Consider the following 20577-nt stretch of genomic DNA (forward strand, 5'->3'; position numbering starts at 1 on the left):
TTGCTGAGCGTTTCTGCTAGCGTTTCAATACTTTACATTGAAGCGCTAACGCTCCCAAAATGCTGCAGGTCCTGCGTTTGCGTTTCTGGGAAACGCAAACGCTCCTGTGGAAGTTGCCCCATCCATTAACATTAGCCCAGCGTTTTGACAAACTGCTAGCGTATCGCAGTGCTGCCAAAACGCTGCCAAAAGCGCTCCTGTGGGTTCCAGCCCTGAAAGTTGTGAAGTGCTGAATTGTAAAGAATGGTCTGGTCACTAGGGGGGTGTAAACCTGTGGTCCTCAAGTGGTTAAACTGCAAATCCATTGTTAAGTAATTACCAATTAAGCAGCTAAAAGGCCTGGAGTCAATTTTCCAATTACTTTTGAGCCCCTGAAATTAATGCTAGTTGCCTCACATTTTTTATGCAATAGTTTTGTTCACCTCACTGAATTAAAGCTGAAAGTCTGCACTTCAACTGCATCTAAGTTGTTTCATTTAAAATTAATTGTGGGAATGTACAAAACTAAAATTAGAAAAAAAGTTGTCTCTGCCCAAATATTTGTGGACCTAACTGTATGTAAATGATGTGCTGTGAATGGTTCTGGAACAAGGTCGACCCGAAGGAACTAAATTGGATTTTTAAATACTCATCTGACAACCGACTCAAATGTTATGTTACATTGACATACTCGATGGAGCGCAAGAGCTTACCCGCTTGGTTGACGGAATTCTAAGACAATCTTCTTCCACATTAAAACCACAGCGTGTTCCTATTTCTGTGACAAAATCCAGGTATTCTCTGTACTGAGTCTTCTTACTGGACCTTCTGTTGTATTTCCCATTGAAATTGAAGAAACAGCAGGGCAACACAAAGTAGCGGCAGGTGTACGAAGACCTGAGAAAGATTTAATGAAAAGGATCAATAAAAGCCAGAATTACATTAACCTCCCTGGCGGTAATCCTGAGCTATGCTCGGGCTAGCCGCCGGGAGCTCAATGCAGAGTATAGAGAATGCAGAGTATAGAGAATGCAGCGGGAGTTTTTACTCACCTCCCGGGGGGGATCCAGACATCGGTGGCCATTCTCCTTCCTGTCCTCCGAGGCACTGAATCACTCTGGTGAGATCACCGTCATCGATCTCACCACAGAGTTACATCGCCACCCGGAGGATGGAGGTAAAATTGCACCACTGGAGCCCGAGGAGGTGAGTCTCGCAGGGGCTGCTGCTGGCGTTCTGGCGGCATGATTTTAGGGTCTGAAACTTTTTAAAAAGACCCTAAGATCTGGAAATAATCATACTGCCAGGGGGGTTAACAGACAACTGAAGTGAGAGGGATATGGAGGCTATTATTTATTTATATGTCATATTCATTTCTTTTTAAACAATACCTGCTGCCTGGCAGTCCTCGATGACTGTCCTACTGATAAGCAGGGTTGCCAGGCAACTGGTATTGTTTAAAAGGAAATAAATATGGCAGCCTCCATACACTTCGGACTTCAATTGTCCTTTAAAGTGGACCTGAACTCTTGCACAGGACAGAAGGAAATCATAGAAAAATGCACCCTGTATTTATTTAGAGAGCCCGCAGCACAGATCGTGATTGCTGAAGGGCGATCAGACTTCCCCCCCCCCCTTTTTTCCCCCACTAGGGGGATGTCCTGCTGGGGGGCTCTGATCGCCGCCGCTCTGTGTGGCCGAGCTGGGTGGGGGGCTCCTCAAAGCCCCCCTCCGCAGCGATATTCCTACCTCCCGCTCCTTCCCTCCCTCTCGCTCTGGGCGGCACCGGCCTCTGATAGGCTTTAGCCTATTAGACGGCGGCGATCCCGGCCAATCAGAGGCCGGGGATCGCCGATCTCCTTTATGGTGCTGATGAGACAGCAGCGCCGTATGATGTAAACACAGGGGATTTCTTCCCCGCGTGTTTACAATTAGCCTGCGAGCCGCGATCGGAGGCTCGCAGGCTGTTCACGGAGACACACTCCGTGAACTGACATGGAACGAAGGAGCGGCCGTTTCCATGGAAACACCACTTCGACCTGCAGATGTCGGCGTTAGGCGGTCGACAAGTGGATAAAGAGACTGTGAAGCGAGAAAAAAAATGTATATTTTTACCTGCTAGTATGCACAAGCATTATGATGAGAGGTGAAACGCCGCATTCCAGGGCAAAACAGTTTACCCCCCCAAATCCCAGGGCCTGAGGAGGCAGAGCTTAGCGCTGCAGCTCTGCCTCTAATGAAGTCAATCTCTGTGTGGATCGCCACCTCTCCCCGCCCTCTCTGTGAAGGAAGATTGAGAAGGGCGGGGAGAGGCGGCGATCAGTGGAGATTGACTACAATAGAGGCAGAGCTAGAGCGCCAAGCTCTGCCTCTTTCAGGAAGCGCTGCCCAGATTTACCCCCGGGGATTTGGGGGATATAAAGCCACTGGAATGCAGCGTTTCACCTCTCCTCATAATGCTTATGCATACTAGCAGGGAAAAATATCCATTTTTTTCCTCTCTTTAACCCTTTGTCTGCTTCCATGAAGGCAGGAAGTAAACAGTGCAGATTTATTGCAAGATTTGTATCAGCTGTAACAAAATAAACTATTTTCTTTAAAAGTTATTATGCTGTTGTGTATCTTCTAGAGCAGAGAGGAAGTTGTGAGTTCAGGTTTACTTTAAACGCACATCGTATTACATTTCTACACTGGAATCTTTATTCCATATTGCACCAGTTTTCAATGCAAACAGCCTAGCTACAATCCCTTTCCTGCAGGAGAAAATCAGCTGCACAGACCAAGAACAATTGTTGCTTATTTAGGTTTGCTTTGCCTTACCACCTATTACAATCCAGTCAGAGATGGAATGGCTGCAGAGGTCTGCACTACGCAGTGACTGCTGAGGTGATCTGCCTTATTACCTTGCTGCAATGACAGGAAGCCACGGGGTAAGCTCATCAGAATGGTTGCCAATGATCCAGTCTGTCTCTGGAAACAGATGCTCATCACTTGGGGTAATGGCACACTCCTAGGGAGGAAATGGAATGGTCACCAATAAAATAATATCTGGTCTCCCAGAATGCTCTGGGAGAGTTCCACATAACTAACCAGCCTAGGCTAAGCATCACTGGGAGGGTGTACCGTGCCACGGAAGATGCTGGAACTATATAAATAAATAATAATAATATCCTCATAAGATCAGGAACTATTCTCTCTGCTCTTCCTAACAATTCTTTTAGTATGATGCTCCACATTGGCTTTGACTAGAGACTGAAGTCTCCCAAAATGCCTGTTTTTCTCTTAAAATACTCTATAATATCAATGCCCAAACTGAAACGCTGCATCCCCGAGGCTGCACACGAACTAAATCACCCCAAACTCCACGGGGCACATTGCAAGGAGCGCTTCCGTATAGAGGCAGGGCTTTGGGCTGTAGCTCTGCCTCTACACGCGTCCATCTCTCAGTCTTCTTTCACCGAGAGAGGCGGAGATACGTGGATTGACGCGCATGGAGGGAGACAGAGCTACAGCCCAAAGCTCTGCCTCCCCGGGCAGCAAAATCCACAACCAAGAAAGTCGTGGATTTTTGCCCCGGGAGTTTGAGGTGATTTATTTAGTGTTCAGCCATGGCGATGCAGCGTTTAAGTTAGGGCATTGATGTTAAAGAGGTTTTTAAAAGAAAAACCTGTATTTTGAGAGACTTCAGAGTCTCTTTAATTCACAAAGACGCATTCGGTAAAAAATTAATGTTCGTAACGTGCCCTCAAAACTCACTTTTTCCATCAATCATACGCTGCACCTTAGGGCAGTTCCCCTTTGACCTCTGACCAAGGTGTACTTCTACCAGATAACCTAAAACATACTGCCTCTAGGTATGAATATTGTACACTACCCCCCCTTTCCCCCCCCACCTCCATTGTCAGGGCTGGATTTACCATAAGGCACTGTAGGCACGTGCCTACAAGCGGCTGATGATAGAAGGGTGGCTTCCTCCTGTCCCGAGCTCCTCCCTCCCTCTTTCCCTACGCAGAGTGCTGATGAGTGTCTCGGCAGTTCACTGACGAGATCTCCCTTCAGTTAGGGGCATCTCTAGCTACCTAATATTGAGGGTACTACCGGCTACCTAATACAAAGGAGCACCTGTAGCTACCTATGACATGAAAGAGAAGTAAGGGAGAAGTGACAGCTGGGAGAGCCAGCATTCTTGTGGTGCAGTTTGGAGGGGGTTTGTAGGGTCATGGAGGGTGAAATCTAAGGAGTCAGGACATCTGTGCCTATAGGCACCTGTGAGGTAAATCTGGGCCTGCCCATTGCTATAGACTGCAAGGTCGCAAGGGCAGGGCTCTCTCACCCTTTGTGTCTTGGAACTTGTTACACATTTTATACATATTAACTCTGTATTTTGTATAGAGATGTATACCACTGTCTGTATTATTTTGTACCCCCAAAAAATTTGTACAGCACCACAGAATATGTTGGTGCTGCAGGAGTACACCAGCTCCTCCGCCAGCGACAAGCTCAAACTGCAGAGGGTCATCAAATCTGCAGAGAGGATCATCGGGAGAACCCTTCCCACTCTGGACCTCCTATACCACTCCAGGCTGAACACCAGAGCATTAAAGATCGCCAACGACCCCTCACACCCAGGCTACCGCTTCTTTAATCAGCTCCCCTCGAGCCGGAAGCTCCGGTTCCGATCCATCTACACCAGGACCTCAAGACATAAGAACAGTTTCTTTCCCTCTGCTGTCAACCTCCTGAACTCTCGCCATGGAAATGCCTATCCCCACCCCACAATACCAAGACGCACTGAGGCACTTTGCACATAGCTCAAGTGTACTTTTTTCTTTGGTTGTTTTTTTATTGTATTGTAACTTATGCCATTGTCTCCCTCTGCATACATGTTCTATAATGTTCTGTTTTTCTGTATAATGTTCTGTTACTACTGCATGTCCTCTATCTGTAACTACTGTATACCGTGTATCAGTACCCTGTACGTGCCAAGCCCAATTCCGGGCACGACCCAGTCGTGCTTGGCGAAATAAAGTTTCTGATTCGGATTCTTTATAAATCAATAATATTATTAAAGCCAATGGGTACTGCTTTAAAAAATAAAAAAGTCAGATACTCACCTAAGGAGAGGGAAGGCTCGGTCCTAATGAGCCTTTCCTCTCCTCTCCCGGTGCCCTCGGTGCTGCGCTGGCTCCCCTATTCGCGTCCGCCGCCGCAGGGACTTCGGAGGTCTTCGGGAGCACTTGGGCTTCCGAAGACGGGCCTCTCCATACTACGTACGCACGAGTGCATCATAGAGGGTGCTCGCGCATGCGTAGTATGGAGCGGCCCGTCTTCAGGAGCCCGAGTGCTACCGAAGGCTTCCGAAAACCTCCCTTCGGCTGTGGAAGTGGCAGTATTTGACCGAACTGGTCGAATACTGCCACGGGGGATCCTGCGCGGGACCGGGCACCGGGAGAGGAGAGGGAAGGCTCATTAGGACCGAGCTTTCCCTCTCCTTAGGTGAGTATCTGACTTTTTTTTTTTTTTTTAAACGGTAAACATTCACTTTAACAATAATAATGTTTGGTAACTTACCTCAAGTGGTATTCTAGACTTTTTCCCTAATTCATAATAATTTTCACGCATGCAGTAATAATTCAGTAATTTATAAAAAAAACTGCATGACAATTCACAAAGATTTTTACCTCAAAGAGGACCTCCATACAAAAAAAAAAAAAAAAAAAATCAGTGTATTTTACCTTTTTGCCACAAGATGGCTCTACAAACACTATCACTACCAGGAAGTGTTCGGTTTTTTTTTTGTTTTTTTTACATCACTTTACTTTCACTATTATGAATGGACATGGCCCCTGATTGGGGTCATGTCCATTCATTCCAGGCACTGCGACTGGATCGGGGAACATTAGTTCCCCTTCCCCAATCACGGCCAGCGCAAATGCCACCAGGAACGAGTGGCGGGCGTGTGCACAACCACCATGGAAAACTCTGGATGCGTATACAAGTCCAGATAAACACCAGCGGCTCCTATCTGGAAAATTATAGTCGTCCAGATAGAATTAAGTGGCTAATCCATCTGGGCAAATACAATAGCACAAGACAGAGGCATGCTTCGTCAGAGGCAAAACATGTACTTGCCTCTGACGAAGCAAGTCTAACTTGTGAAACAGCTGTCAGGAGCAGTCTGTCATAGAGCTCATACAGAAATGCTGCAGTGTAGCTACTACCTGGTTTGCAGGGAGCACAGCAAGAGTTAACCACTTGTGTTTACATATTTGCTCAGAATTCGTCAGTCGGCAGACAGCTGACCGCTCAAGTTACACTAGCTAATCACTTGCTAAGGAGAGAGAATTAGACAGGCTGTTCTGTATTAATACACACAGGGTGGATTTATCTGTTTTCTCCTCGTCTCCTGAGCAAGAGTCCAGGTCTACTTTAATATTTCCCATTAGTCCTTGCAACATATAGATGCAAATAAATAGCACTGATGCTCTCTGTAAAAAGCAGAATCTCGTTTCAAGCAATGGGATTAAAGGATGACACCCTGACAGGCTCCTGTTTAAAAACAAGAGCATACTTAAATATTAAGTTTTAATAAAGGCTCTGCACCTCTATGCTAGCTGAAGGGACCTTATTTAAATAATTCATAAAGGCTTTACCTAGAAAGACCTCATGTCAGGCAGTAAACAAGTCAAATGAAAAACAAGCAGATTAATATTCAAATGTCTCATTGTCAGGCTCTTGGGCGTTGCGTGTGTTGAAGCATGCACTTATCACCAGTTCAAAATGTCACCAGAAAGAAAAGAAAGAGGCACAGCTCGAAAACAGAATTTTAATTTACCTGTAAAATAGTTTGTGGACCGTAGAAATCCCAAATTTTCCTTTTCCGGACATCAATGCCACGACCAGGATGCTGTTTAACATTACGGTGAAATGAACAGTATTAAGTCTGAGTGCTGCGTTAAAAGGTCAAGATGTAAACAGCAACGACATTTAAGAAAATTTGTTTTCAAAAGGAGGGGGAAAAAAGTACTGGCAGGGTGAAATCAGTTTAGAGCAGACAAAAACATGAAGCTACTGTGAAGAACATCCCAAAGTGGATCTGAGTTGGACTTATTAGCGTCATAAGATTTCCATATTCCTCAAGCACTCTTTCACACGGATGGCTGAACTGCCTATTCAGTACATAGTAAAGTACAGCCTCTGATGTGATGGCCACTGAGCCAGGGGCGCAGTATCCCCTGCAACCCTCGCCATGGCAGGGGAGCCGTCCTGTACGTAGTTAAGACACATGAAGTGAGACGGGTATGGAGGTTGCCACATTAATTTCCTTTTTAAACAATACCAGTTACCTGGCATCCTGACCTTTAAGGCATCAGTAGTCTAAATTACACACCTGTAAAAAGCATAAAGCAAATCCAGTCAAACGTAAGCCAACCAGCATTCTTGGTCAGGGACTATGGCTAAAAGTACTGGAGGGAGAGGATCAGCAGGACAGACAGGCAATTTGCATTCTTTAAAATAAAAATGGCAGCCTCCGTATCCCTCTTACTTTAGGTGTCTTTTAATAAAATTCAAAAAAAACATATACATTCATGGCAATATATATGCACACATACACTAGCTGATGACCCGGCGTTGACCGGGAATGTATTTGGCTGGTGTCGGCTCCTCCCACTTTTTCTAACCCTTACACACAGACACTCAGTGACCAAGTTTGTGAGCTTTGGCATCAATAATTTGTATATTCCCATAGAAATTAAATAAATCAGATTAACGGTTTGTGACTCCACCCCTCTTTGACTCCACCCCTCGGTTTGAACCCCAGTCACCCAATGACCAACTATAGCAGGTTTGAGACATCTGGTATTAACAGTGTAAAATGACAGCTATTTAAATATTCCCCTTGAAAATCAACAGGTGAATTTTGATTGGCTATAATAGGCTCCAACCACTTCCTTGAATAATAATCTCAGTCACCCAGTGACCATCTGGGCAAAGTTTGAGAACTCTGCCATTAACGGTGTAAGAATGGCTGCAGTTTATATTTTCCCAGTGAAATTTGTTTTTGCCTCTCCCCACTTTTTTTAACCTGGACACACGGTCACTCAATGACCAAGTTTGTAAGCTTTCGGGTCATTTGCATCAATAAAAACAAATCTGATTGGCTGTTTGTTGCTCAGCCCCTTTTCTGAATTTGAGCCCCAGTGATCCAATGACCAACTGTACCAGGTTTGAGGCTTGTACCATTAACAGTGCAAGAACGGCAGCAATTTTAATATTTCTCTTGAAAATAAACAGGTGAATATTGATTTGCTTTTTTTAGGCTCCATCTACTTTTCTGAATATTAATCCAGGTCACCCAGTAACCAACTGTGCAAAGTTTGAGAACCCTGCCATTAACAGTGAAGAAGTGCTGCAGTTTATATTTTCCCAGGGAAATCTGTTTTTGACTCCACCCAGTTTTTGTAACCTCGACACACAGTCACTCAATGACCAAGTTTGTGAGCTTTCGGGTTCCTGGCATCAAAATTGTGTGAATGGGAGCAGTTTATCCAGCAAAGAAATCGGATTGGCTGTTTGTGTCCCCGCCCCTTTATTGAATTTGAGCCCCAGTCACTTAATGACTGACTGTAGCATGTTTGAGGCCTCTGCCATTAACAGTGTAAGAATGGCAGGAGTTTAAATATTCCCCTTGAAAATAAATAGGTGAATTTTGATTGGCTGCTGTAGGCTCTACCTACTTTTCTAAATATTAATCCCAGTCACCCAGTGACCAACTGTGCCAAGTTTGAGAACCCTGCCATTAACAGTGTAAGTATGGCTGCACTTTATATTTTCCCGTGTAAAAAGTTAGTTGTTTTTGGCTGTTTCTAACCTTGACATACAGTCACTCAATGACGAAGTTTATGAGCTTTGGGGTCCTTGGTATCAATAAGTTGAATTTTTCCATTGAAATTAAACAAATCTGATTGGCTGTTTGTTCCCCCCCCCCCCCCTTTTCAGAATTTAAACCCCAGTCTCCCAGTGACTGACTGTACCAGATTTGAGGCATCTGCAATTAAGAATGTAAGAATGGCAGCAATGTAAATATTCCCCTTGAAGATCAACAGGTGAATTTTGATTGGCTGTTGTAGGCTCCACTCACTTTCCTGAATATTAATGCCAGTCATCCAGTGACCAACTGTGTCAAGTTTGAGAACCCTGCCAATAACAGAATGGCTGAAATCAATCTAACAAATCTGATTGGCTGCTTGTGACTCCATCCCCTTTAGTGAATTTGGACCCCAGTCACCCAATGACTGACCGTTTCCGGTTTGAGGCCTCTGCCATTAACAGTGTAAGAATGGTAGCAATGTAAATATTCCCCTTGAAAAATCAATAGGTGAATTTTGATTGGCTGTTGGAGTCTCCACCCACCTTCTAAATAGTAATCCCAGTCACCCAGTGGCCACCTGTGTCAAGTTTGGGAACCTTGCCATTAACAGTGTAAGAGTGGTTGCAGTTTATATTTTCCCATGTAAAAAAATGTAGTAGTTGGTGCCACCCACTTTTTCTAACCTTGAAATACAGTCACTCAATTACCAAGTTTATGAGTTTTGGGGTCCTTGGTATCAATCATTTGTATATTCCCATTGAAATGAATCAAATCTGAATGGCTGTTTGTGGCTCCGCCCCCTTTCTGAATTTGTATCCCACTCACCCAGTGACCAACTGTACCAGGTCTGAGGCATCTGCTATTAACAGTGTAAGAATGACAGCAATTTAAATATTCCCCTTGAAAATCAACAAGTGAATTTTGATTGGCTGTTGTAGGCTCCACCCATTTGCCTGAATATTAATCCCATTCACCCAGTGACCAACTGTGCAAAGTTTGAGAATCCTGCCATTAACAGAGTAAGAATGGCTGCAGTTCATATTTGACCAGTGAAATTTATTTTTGGCTCTGCCCACTTTTTAAAACCTTGACACACAGTCACTCAATGACCAAGTTTGTGAGCTTTCAGGTTCCTGGTATCAGAAAAGTGTGAATGGAAGCAGTTTATCCAGCAAAGAAATCTGATTGGCTGTTTGTGGCCCCGCCCCTTTAGTGAATTTGAATTCCAGTCACCCAATGACCAACTGTAGCAAGTTTGAAGTCTCTGCCATTAACAGTGTAAGAATGGCAGCAGTTTAAATATTCCCCTTGAAAACCAATAAGTGAATTTTGATTGGCTGCTGTAGGCTCCACCTACTTTCTTGAATCTTAATTCAATTCACCCAGTGACCGACTGTGGCAAGTTTGAGAACCCTGCCATTCACAGTCTAAGAATGGCTGCAGTTTATATTTTCCTATTAAAAATGAATGGCTGAAATTTGATTGGTTGTTTTATGCTCCACCCACTTTTCCTGGATTTGTAACCTCGGTCACCGAGTGACCAACTGTGCCAAGTGTGGGGACTCTGTCTTGATTACTATGAGAATGGCAGCCTTTTCCATTTTTTCCATTGACATGAATGGGTGAAATCTGATTAGTTGTTTGTAGCTCCGTCCAGCTGTGCAAGGGGGATGCGAGAGCCCCAGAACATATCATCCCAGGTAGTAAGGGATCTGTATACCAAGTTTCGTGCAAATCGGTCAAGCCGTTTTCGCGTGATCGCGGCACATACATTCATTCATACATACATACATAGTGATGATCAGAGCAGATGTCTGCTTGGTTCTGGTCTGGATGTGAAGGAAAAGGTCCTGGATAATGACTGTTGTTGCAACTTAGCAACAACATTATCTGGTAGATTAGTTTGGGATCCGGCGCTGGGGTGCATTGGGAGAAGGGTAGGCCTTACACGACACTCCTCCAAGTCCAGGCCTGAGTTTGGCAGAGAGGGTGTTAATGGATTCACCTGTGTGAATATGGATAAGTACCTGCATCAGTCAGGATGCAGTGAGCTGTATGTGGAGCAAGCAGGCCGAGAGGGCTGCCAGGCCTGTAGCAGCAGGGAAGCTGCTGATGTGGAAGTGCTGGAGGGGAGTTGGACTCCAGTGCTGGTAAACCAGGAGAAGCCTGGAAAAAGGTGAGTGGCACCAGGACTGCCATTAGGCCCGTGGCATGGTGTCACTGAAAAGCCAGTGTGGTTTGGCTGTATATTTTTGTAATGTGCCTACAGTGACTACTGCATACCCAGAGTGGTTTATCTTGTTGCTGTTTACGGACATTGTTTGACTGACAATAAAGCTGGTTTGTTTTATTTTTACCCTAAAAGACTCACTGGCTGGTGTGTAGTGAACATTTGATGCTGCTGACCTACTCTACCAATGAGTTAAAACCCCCAGAATATACACACACACACACACACACACACACACACACACACACACACACACACACACACACACACACACACTGAGGTACCCACTTTTCCCTCAGAAACCAGGAAAAAGTGATCGACACGCGTATAAGCCCCCTATCCAGTATAGCCCCTCAACAGAAATCAGATGTGTCCCCAGTACAAAATCAGCCCCCCTCCCGATAGCCAAATGTGACCCAAGGATGAAACAGCTGTGTCTCATGACGCCACTAGATGTGGCCATAGATATGAGACATAGCGATTGCCACACAGAAAGAATCCACGATCACTGCACTGCTAACACGTTGCTTGCACACTCCGATACACAAGCAACAGGACACAGGTAGTCTTGAGCAGCGTACTCTGCACACCATGTTGCAGGGGATGGGGGACACAGACACAGCAGGGAGCCAGCTTGCAAGAGCAGGATCATTAGGGCATGATCCATAAGCTTCTCTGCCACTAACAAAACCTGCTCCACCATCCGTTCTGTTCCACTTGCATATAAGCCGAGGGGGTAACTTTTTCAGCACATTTTTGGGCTAAAAAATTAGGCCAATACACGAGTATAAAAGGTATACAGTAAGGCACTTGAGTCCTAAGCTTCAAGAATAATAATTGATGAAAGTTAAATCGAGCCTTAAAGTTAAGTGTAGCGGACGTCTTGTTTTCATGGGCATTTACCCCTATTTTCTTTATATATGGCTGAGCAGCATTCACTTGCCTGAGCCAACTAAGATAACCATAACAGCGCTAATTCTTATCTAGCTGCACACAATGTCTCATGTGACAAATAATGTCTAAGTAGCTGTGTAAACATTTTCCTACTTTTTTGTTAAATATCAGAGGCAAAAACTGTAATTTATTGAGGGTAGGATTTTTGCTATATTGGGACAAATCAATTGCAGAAGGGGTGTCTGCTTCAATGCACAGCCAGAGTTGCATATCAGACTACAGAAAGAAAATATCAAACAGCTCAAACTCTGAAAGCAAAAACAGTATGAAAAGCTGTGACAATTAGTTACATTTCCTCTGCTCTCTTCAGACACTTCAGTCAGAAACACAGGACACAGGATCTGCAGCTGTTGTGAGCTCTCTCTCTCTCTGTCACACACAGAGCTACACATAGAGTTCACTGATCAAGTGTGAGGGGAATTTCCTCTCTCCTCATGGCTCAATCAGCCGTCAGTTTTGGCGTCAAGTAAAGTTTGAAAGTATTTTACTAACAGTAAACAAAGAAGTTGCTGCTAAAATGTATACACCAGTACTTGGCAGCACTTTCCAAACAATTCCTGTGTCAATTGAAAAAAAATATGTGAATCGATAGTATTCCTAGTCAAAGATAACAGAATTGAACACAAAATGCAGTTTTAAATTATGGTTTTTATTATTTAGCAAGAAAAAAACCTCCAAATCTACATGGCCCTGTGTGAAAAAGTGATTGTTCCCCTTGTTAAAAAATAACTTAACTGTGGTTTATCACACCTGATCAATTTCTGTAGTCACCCCCAGGCCTGATTACTGCCACACCTGCTTCAATCAAGAAATCACTTAAATAGGAGCTATCTGACACAGAGAAGTAGACCAAAAGCACCTCAAAAGCTAGACATCATGCCAAGATCCAAAGAAATTCAGGAACAAATGAGAACAAAAGTAATTGAGATCTATCAGTCTGGTAAAGGTTATAAAGCCATTTCTAAAGCTTTGGGACTCCAGCGAACCACAGTGAGAGCCATTATCCACAAATGGCAAAAACATGGAACAGAGATGTACCTTCTCAGGAGTGGCCGGCCGACCAAAATTACCCCAAGAGCGCAGAGAAAACTCATCCGAGAGGCCACAAAAGTCCCCAGGACAACATCTAAAGAACTGCAGGCCTCACTTGCCTCAATTAAGGTCAGTGTTCCCGACTCCACCATAAGAAAGACTGGGCAAAAACGGCCTGCATGGAAGATATCCAAGGCGCAAACCACTTTTAAGCAAGAAGAACATTAAGGCTCGTCTCAATTTTGCTAAAAAACATCTCAATGATTGCCAAGACTTTTGGGAAAATACCTTGTGGACCGACGAGACAAAAGTTTAACTTTTTGGAAAGTGCTGTGATAGATGGAACCGTGAATTCTACTGTCTACCAAAAAATCCTGAAGGAGAATGTCCGGCCATCTGTTTGTCAACTCAAGCTGAAGGGATCTTGGGTGCTGCAGCAGGACAATGACCCAAAACACAGCAGCAAATCCACCTCTGAATGGCTGAAGAAAAACAAAATGAAGACTTTGGAGTGGCCTAGTCAAAGTCCTGACCTGAATCCTATTGAGATGTTGTGGCATGACCTTAAAAAGGCGGTTCATGCTAGAAAACCCTCAAATAAAGCTGAATTACAACAATTTTGCAAAGATGAGTGGGCCAAAATTCCTATAAGAGCGCTGTAAAAGACTCGCAAACGCTTGATTGCAGTTATTGCTGCTAAGGGTGGCCCAACCAGTTATTAGGTTCAGGGGACAATTTCTTTTTCACACAGGGCCATGTAGGTTTTGAGTTTTTTTTTCTCACTAAATAATAAAAAACATAATTTAAAACTGCATATTGTGTTCAATTATGTTATATTTGACTAATAGTTCATGGTTTTTGATGAGCAGAAACATTTAAGTGTGACAAATTTGCAAAAGAATAAGAAATGAGGAAGGGGGCAAATAGTTTTTCACATCACTGTAGAATACCTAATAACCACAGGAGGGGGTCTACAGTCATAACAAGTGTGGACTCAATGATCCTCTCCCATGAGGTGTGACTACCATGACTCCATCCACCCATAACTAGTGATGGCATAAACTGGTCATCAGCGAACAATGCAGAACGTTTGCAAAGTTTGCGTTCGCCCGCACGTTAAAGTATGGGGCGTACTTTATGTAACGTTCGCCGTTGTTCGCCTATGAACAGTTCGTGGCATCGCAACCAATAACACCTGTGGCCACCATAACGTCCAATGTGGAAAGGGCCCCTGAATCAGATGGAGAAAAAGTAGTTAAAGAGCCCCCTATAGTCCCATTCGCCATTCTTGCAACTGTCAAGAGACATTTCTCCAAGTACCCTTTCACACTGAGGCGGTACACTGAGGTATTTTTACAGCACCCCATCACCGGACAATGAAAATCTATGTAGACTCTCATACTGTGACGTTATGGCACGACGGAAGTGACGTTTTCGCCGCATCCCTTACACAGGTCCAGAACTACATTACTGCAAGGCATCTGTGTCGAGTTGCGGCGATCTGCTTCGGCCCAGAAGTCATGTTAGTCTATGGCGAGGCGTGGATTTTTAAAAAATGAGTGACGTGACGTCGCGGCGTGTATGCACGTAAGCGTATTTTAAAGGATACATCCAGGCTAAATCAAAATCCTTCCTCCATCCAGCCCCTGGCAGTCGTCCTGTGCCCTCACCGCAGCTCCGGTGGCTCCCGGCGTCTTCCGCTGCAGAAGCTGACCTCAACAGGTCGGCTTCTTGTGCGCTCCTCCACGCGGGTCACGTGGTCTAGCCGATGTCATCAGGTCAGTACTGCGCAGGCGCAGTAGTTCTGGGGAGCCACCGGAGCTGCGGCGAGGGCACAGGATGGCTGCCAGGGGCTGGAGAAAGCACCAGGTAAGTGGATTTAACAATGCACTTCCACATACCCAAAGCAGGAAGTGATGCAAGCGCGTGTTACGCATTCATCGCTTCCTGATTGGCTAGCGGCTATTGCACAGTGTTCCCTGAAGGCCTGCTTTTGACGGTGCGATGCGGTGCATCGGGTGTGACGCACCACATTGCCAACGTTGGTTTATAGTGTAAAACCAGCCTCAGTCTAGAGAGCTTCTGTAAATCAGGTCCCAAGAACCAATATATTCCATATATGCAAAGTGGATATATTATATTATATTGTTAAACTGCATTTCACCAAAAGCTAAATACGATAGAAATAGGAAAAGGTACTACTCACCCCTTCATTGCTTAAAATATGAACAAGGAGTCCATTGCCACACCCCAAATCCACAAAAGATTGCTTTTCATTCAGCCCGTTCTCTGACCGTTCCTCTTCCCACAAAACCTAGAACATGGCACATCAGCACTTAAACCATGCAAAACTAAATAATAATAAAAACAATAGTAATATATTCCACCCCAAGTTCCCCCGGATAACTTGGCATGACCCAAACCAAACATTTTTTTAATTCAAAATATTTAGTCGCACCACTCTGACACATACACAGATAAATAAACACTCTTTCAAGCCTATGAGCATTTCAGTGCAAGCTTTTCACCCTCCTAGGGTTATACAGGTGGCAGCTATTACTTCTGAGCTTAGTAGGAGGTTTTAGATCATGGGTGTGTTTGTCATCAGCTACCCTCCCTCACAGGGGCGTCGTCTATATGAAGCTGAGATCACCTCCCCTGTGACATCATCAGTAGCAGCCTGTGTTTTGTTTTTGTTTTTTATCTCCTCCACCAGTCTGCCTGATTCTGTCCCGGCAATATGAAAAGAAGGGAGGGGTTCCTCCAATAAATGTAAAATATCTTATACTAGCCAACCCGCGTCGTAGCATACGCCGCATCTATCTATCTATCTAATAGAGTACGTGCCTCAACCTTGAAGCAAGAAGAAGTAGGCTTTCCGTGAGAAAATGTATGCGTGCTCAAACACCAAGTTTAACCCTAGCAAGTCTGGCTTTGCAAATCCGGCCTAATTGGCTGGCTATTCATGAGGCAATGCTCATGCAAATATGCATTTGCTTTCGCATGCCAAACTATGCAGGGTCAAAAACCAATACTGCAAAGTGCTCTCTCGCTGCCTGGGAACCACAGCGGCACCCCGGAGTGGGAGGCTGGGTGGCGCAGCCGCCCCCCCCCCCCCCCCAAGCGTGGCCAGCGCTGGGGAGAGCTGTCCGCACCCACCTCCTAATATTAAAAACAGCCACTTACCTTAATGTCCATTGGGTTCTGCTACATGCGCATAAATTTTGTCATGGAAAGCATTTTGTGCAGTTTTTATCCTTTGGAGGCAGGTGGTGGATGGCTTGCTCCGGTGGTGTGAACCCTGGAGTGAGTGCGCCTGTCCTCCCCCCCCCCCTCGGAAGTGCTGTATGTGAGCCAGCCCTGAGCTCTAAAGCTCGGGGTGACCCATGCTTCTCTCCTTTCTCATGTGGTGCCCCCAAATTAATGCACATGTAGCAGAACGCAATGGACGTTAAGGTAAGTGCCTGTTTTAATATTGGGAGGTGGGTGCAGACGGCTCTCCCCGGCGCTGGCCACACTTAGGGGGGGGGGGTCATCCACGCCACCCAGCCTCCCCCTCCGGCGTGCCGCTGTGGTTTCCAGGCAGTGAGAGAGCCTGAGACCCTGCGGTCCCCCCAGTTGTATAAAAAGGGGGCATTGGGAATCCTCCCCGTGGCGCTCCTGGAGGCCTGGAGCACACCAAAAACTGCTAGCAGACCCGCAAAATGCTAGTAGATTTTGAAACGCTTTTTCTTATTTTTCTGTAGCATTTCACCTAGCATTTTGCGGTTTTGTAAAGCGTTTTTGGTGTAGTAGATTTCGGTACTTATCCGTTAGCCGGGCGCATCCGGCAGGTGGCGACAAAACTCCACCAGAGTTACATCTTTCCCTACTATCCATGTCGGCCTGGAGGGGGAATAGTAATTAGCGCCACCTGCCGGATGCGCCCGGCTAACGGATAAGTACCTAGATTTCATATATTGTTACAGTAAAGCTGTTACTGAACAGCTTCTGTAACAAAAACGCCTGCAAAACCGCTCTGAACTGCCGTTTTTCAGAGCGGTTTGCGTTTTTCCTATACTTTACATTGGAGGCAGAAACGCCTCCGCAATCCAAAAAATGCCTCACCTCGGTAGGATGCATTTCAGCAAAATGCCTCCCGCTCTGGTGTGCACCAGCCCATTGAAATACATTACCCAAGCGTATCCGCAGCCGCAAGTGGATCGCAAAACGCTGCCGAACCGCTCTGGTGTGCACTAAGCCGGATAGTGCTAATGTAGCATGTAGCAGGGTGAACGCTTTGTGGTATTGGTTTGTGCATGCATTTGCATGAGCATTGCCTCATGAATGGCCAATTAGGCCAGATTTGCAATGTCAGACTTGCTAGGGTAAGGCCTCTTTTCCATGGACTGTGAATAGGCAGTGAAATGCCTCTCAAACTCTCACAACTGCTCACTGCTGCCTGGTAACTGCTCACTGCTGCCTGGTATCTGCTCACTGCTGCCTGGTATCTGCTCACTGCTGCCTGGTATCTGCTCACTGCTGCCTGGTATCTGCTCACTGCTGCCTGGTATCTGCTCACTGCTGCCTGGTATCTGCTCACTGCTGCCTGGTATCTGCTCACTGCTGCCTGGTATCTGCTCACTGCTGCCTGGTATCTGCTCACTGCTGCCTGGTATCTGCTCACTGCTGCCTGGTATCTGCTCACTGCTGCCTGGTATCTGCTCACTGCTGCCTGGTATCTGCTCACTGCTGCTTGGTATCTGCTCACTGCTGCCTGGTATCTGCTCACTGCTGCCTGGTAAATGCTCGTTGCTGCCTGGTAAATGCTCGTTGCTGCCTGGTAAATGCTCGTTGCTGCCTGGTAACTGCTTGTTGCTGCCTGGTATCTGCTCACTGCTGCCTGGTAACTGCTTGCTGCTGCCTGGTAACTGCTCACTGCTGCCTGGTATCTGCTCACTGCTGCCTGGTAACTGCTTGCTGAGCACACAGCTCAACAGTCCGTGGAAAAGAGGCCTTAAACTTGGTGTTTGAGCACGCATACATTTTCTCATGCAAAGTAATTCTTCTTCTTGTTTGAAGGTTGAGGCACTTAGTCTATTATATATATAGATTTGTCATCATGCAGCTGAAAAAAAGGCTGCTATTTATTATAATTTAGAAAATAGATTTTATTTCTGAAATCTTGTATTTTTAATTTGGGTCCACTTTAAAGAGAGACTCTGAAGCCTAATAAAATACACGTTTTTACCTTATAGTTATGTTTAGCAATATTAGGAGTCCTGAAACGCCGCATTCCTGCGGCTGAACGAGGGCTTTATACCCCCCAAATCCCGGGGCAAATCTCCATAACTTTCAAAGGGGGCGGGGGAGGCAAAGCATTGTGCTGTAGCTCTGCCTCTACAGGAGTCAATCTGCGCAAATCTCCACCTCTCCCCCGCCCCTCTCTGTGAAAGAAGATTGAGAGGAGCAGGAAAAGGCGGTGATCAGAGAAGATTGGGACTCTAGTAGAGGCAGAGCTACAGCGCTGAGCTCGGCCTCTTACAGGAAGCGCTCCCTTATTTTTGCCCCGGGGATTTCTGGGGGAATGAAGCCCTCGTTCAGCCACGGGAATGCGGCGTTACAAGACTCCTAATATTGCTAAACATAACTAGAAGGTAAACACATGGATTTTATTACGCTTCAGTCTCTCTTTAAAGGAAAATTCCACTTTATAGAACCGCCATATACAGTGGGTTGCAAAAGTATTCGGCCCCTTGAAGTTTTCCACATTTTGACATATTACTGCCACAAACATGAATCAATTTTATTGGAATTCCACATGAAAGACCAATACAAGTGGTGTACAGATGAGAAGTGGAACGAAAATCATACATGATTCCAAACATTTTTTACAAATAAATAACTGCAAAGTGGGGTGTGCGTAATTATTTGGCCCCCCGAGCCAATACTTTGTAGAACCACATTTTGCTGCAATTACAGCTGCCAGTCTTTTAGGGTAGGTCTCTACCAGCTTTGCACATCTAGAGACTGAAATACTTGCCCATTCTTCTTTGCAAAACAGCTCCAGCTCAGTCAGATTAGATGGACAGCGTTTGTGAACAGCAGTTTTCAGATCTTGCCACAGATTATCGATTGGATTTAGATCTGGACTTTGACTGAGCCATTCTAACACATAGATATGTTTTGTTTTAAACCATTCCATTGCTGTCCTGGCTTTATATTTAGGGTCATTGTCCTGCTGGAAGGTGAACCTCCACCCCAGTCTCAAGTCTTTTGCAGTCTCCAAGAGGTTTTCTTCCAAGTTTGGCTCCATCCATCTTCCCATCAACTCTGACCAGCTTCCCTGTCCCTGCTCCTCTTTTCATTTATAAACAAGAAAAGTAAGGGCCCGTTTCCACTAGCGCGGATTCGCATAGGCAATACAAGTGGATGGGACTGTTTCCACTTGTCAGTTTTCATTTGCGTTTTTATGTGCAGGATTTTTCTGCACGGTAGACCCTGCAGAATTCGCCTGCGTGTGGAATGTAGGCGAATCGCAGGCAATGTATTTGATAAGGGAAATCGCATGCGTTTTTTGCATGCGTTTTTTGCCGCGATTTCGCATTGAAAGTAATGTAAATTGACACAGGCAGTGACATGGTTAAAATCGCATATACCCTGCCTTTGCGAAATCACATGCGAAATCGCGGCAAAAAACGCATGCGGAATTGGATCCGCATGCGATTTTGTCAGCGGTGATATGCGGCGATTCCGCACCGCACTAGTGGAAACGGGCCCTAAACTTTTGGATTGCCTGGTTAGCATCCTTATTACTAGTTTACCATATAAAAATAAATAATTGATGTTTGATTTTATGCCCGACAGTAACACCTTAACACTTTCCAGTACCTTAAAAAAGTGTTGTTTTTTCTGAGAATTTCTCATCTATACCTCATCAATTATCTTTTGGGAAATGGGGATAGTTTTCAATGAAATTCCTAACCTATTCCTAACCTATCCTTAAATGCCATTTCGTATTAAGTTTGCTTTGTGTTCTGATTTTTCCAAGCATAGCATTTTCTATTCTCCTGCATCTGGAGTCCCATGTTGATTGTTTTGAATTCAGTGGGTGGATGGGGGGCAGACACCAAACGCAATTCATGTGCAAATGAAATGCTATTGAAATTTAATTAAAATGCAAATTAAATGCTAATAGAAATGTGCACATACCTGTATAGTTTCAAACACATATGGAATAGGCTCAGCCTAGTATAAATAACCTTAAAGAGAACTTTGCAGGTCACAAAGGCAACCAAATTAACAGCACTATTTCGAAAAATAGGAACAGTGCAGTGTGTATGCAAATCGTATGTGTGTGTGTGTGTGTGTATGTGTGGTGTGTGTATGTATGTGTGTGGTGTGTGTGTATGTGTGTGGTGTGTGTGTATGTGTGTGGTTTGTGTGGGGTGTGTGGTGTGTAGTGTATGTGTATGTGCGGTGTATGTGTGTGGTGTATGTGTGTGGTGTAGGTGTGTGGTGTGTGCGTGTG

The 20577-nt window shown here is 45.1% G+C and overlaps 1 protein-coding gene across 1 annotated transcript in view; it reads right to left on the reverse strand.

Moving 5' to 3' along the window:
* TRMT44 (tRNA methyltransferase 44 homolog) overlaps window positions 1-20577 on the reverse strand; it is a 72772-nt gene that overhangs the window by 22355 nt on the left and 29840 nt on the right. Inside the window, exons 5-8 of the mRNA XM_068276668.1 lie at window positions 15274-15381; window positions 6815-6886; window positions 2883-2989; window positions 693-876 (exon numbers count right to left, since the gene is read on the reverse strand). Of these exons, the coding sequence (XP_068132769.1) occupies window positions 693-876; window positions 2883-2989; window positions 6815-6886; window positions 15274-15381 (471 nt within the window). The remainder of the gene's footprint in view (window positions 1-692; window positions 877-2882; window positions 2990-6814; window positions 6887-15273; window positions 15382-20577) is intronic.

Source organism: Hyperolius riggenbachi, chromosome 1, assembly GCF_040937935.1.
Source record: "Hyperolius riggenbachi isolate aHypRig1 chromosome 1, aHypRig1.pri, whole genome shotgun sequence".
NCBI lineage: Eukaryota > Metazoa > Chordata > Amphibia > Anura > Hyperoliidae > Hyperolius > Hyperolius riggenbachi.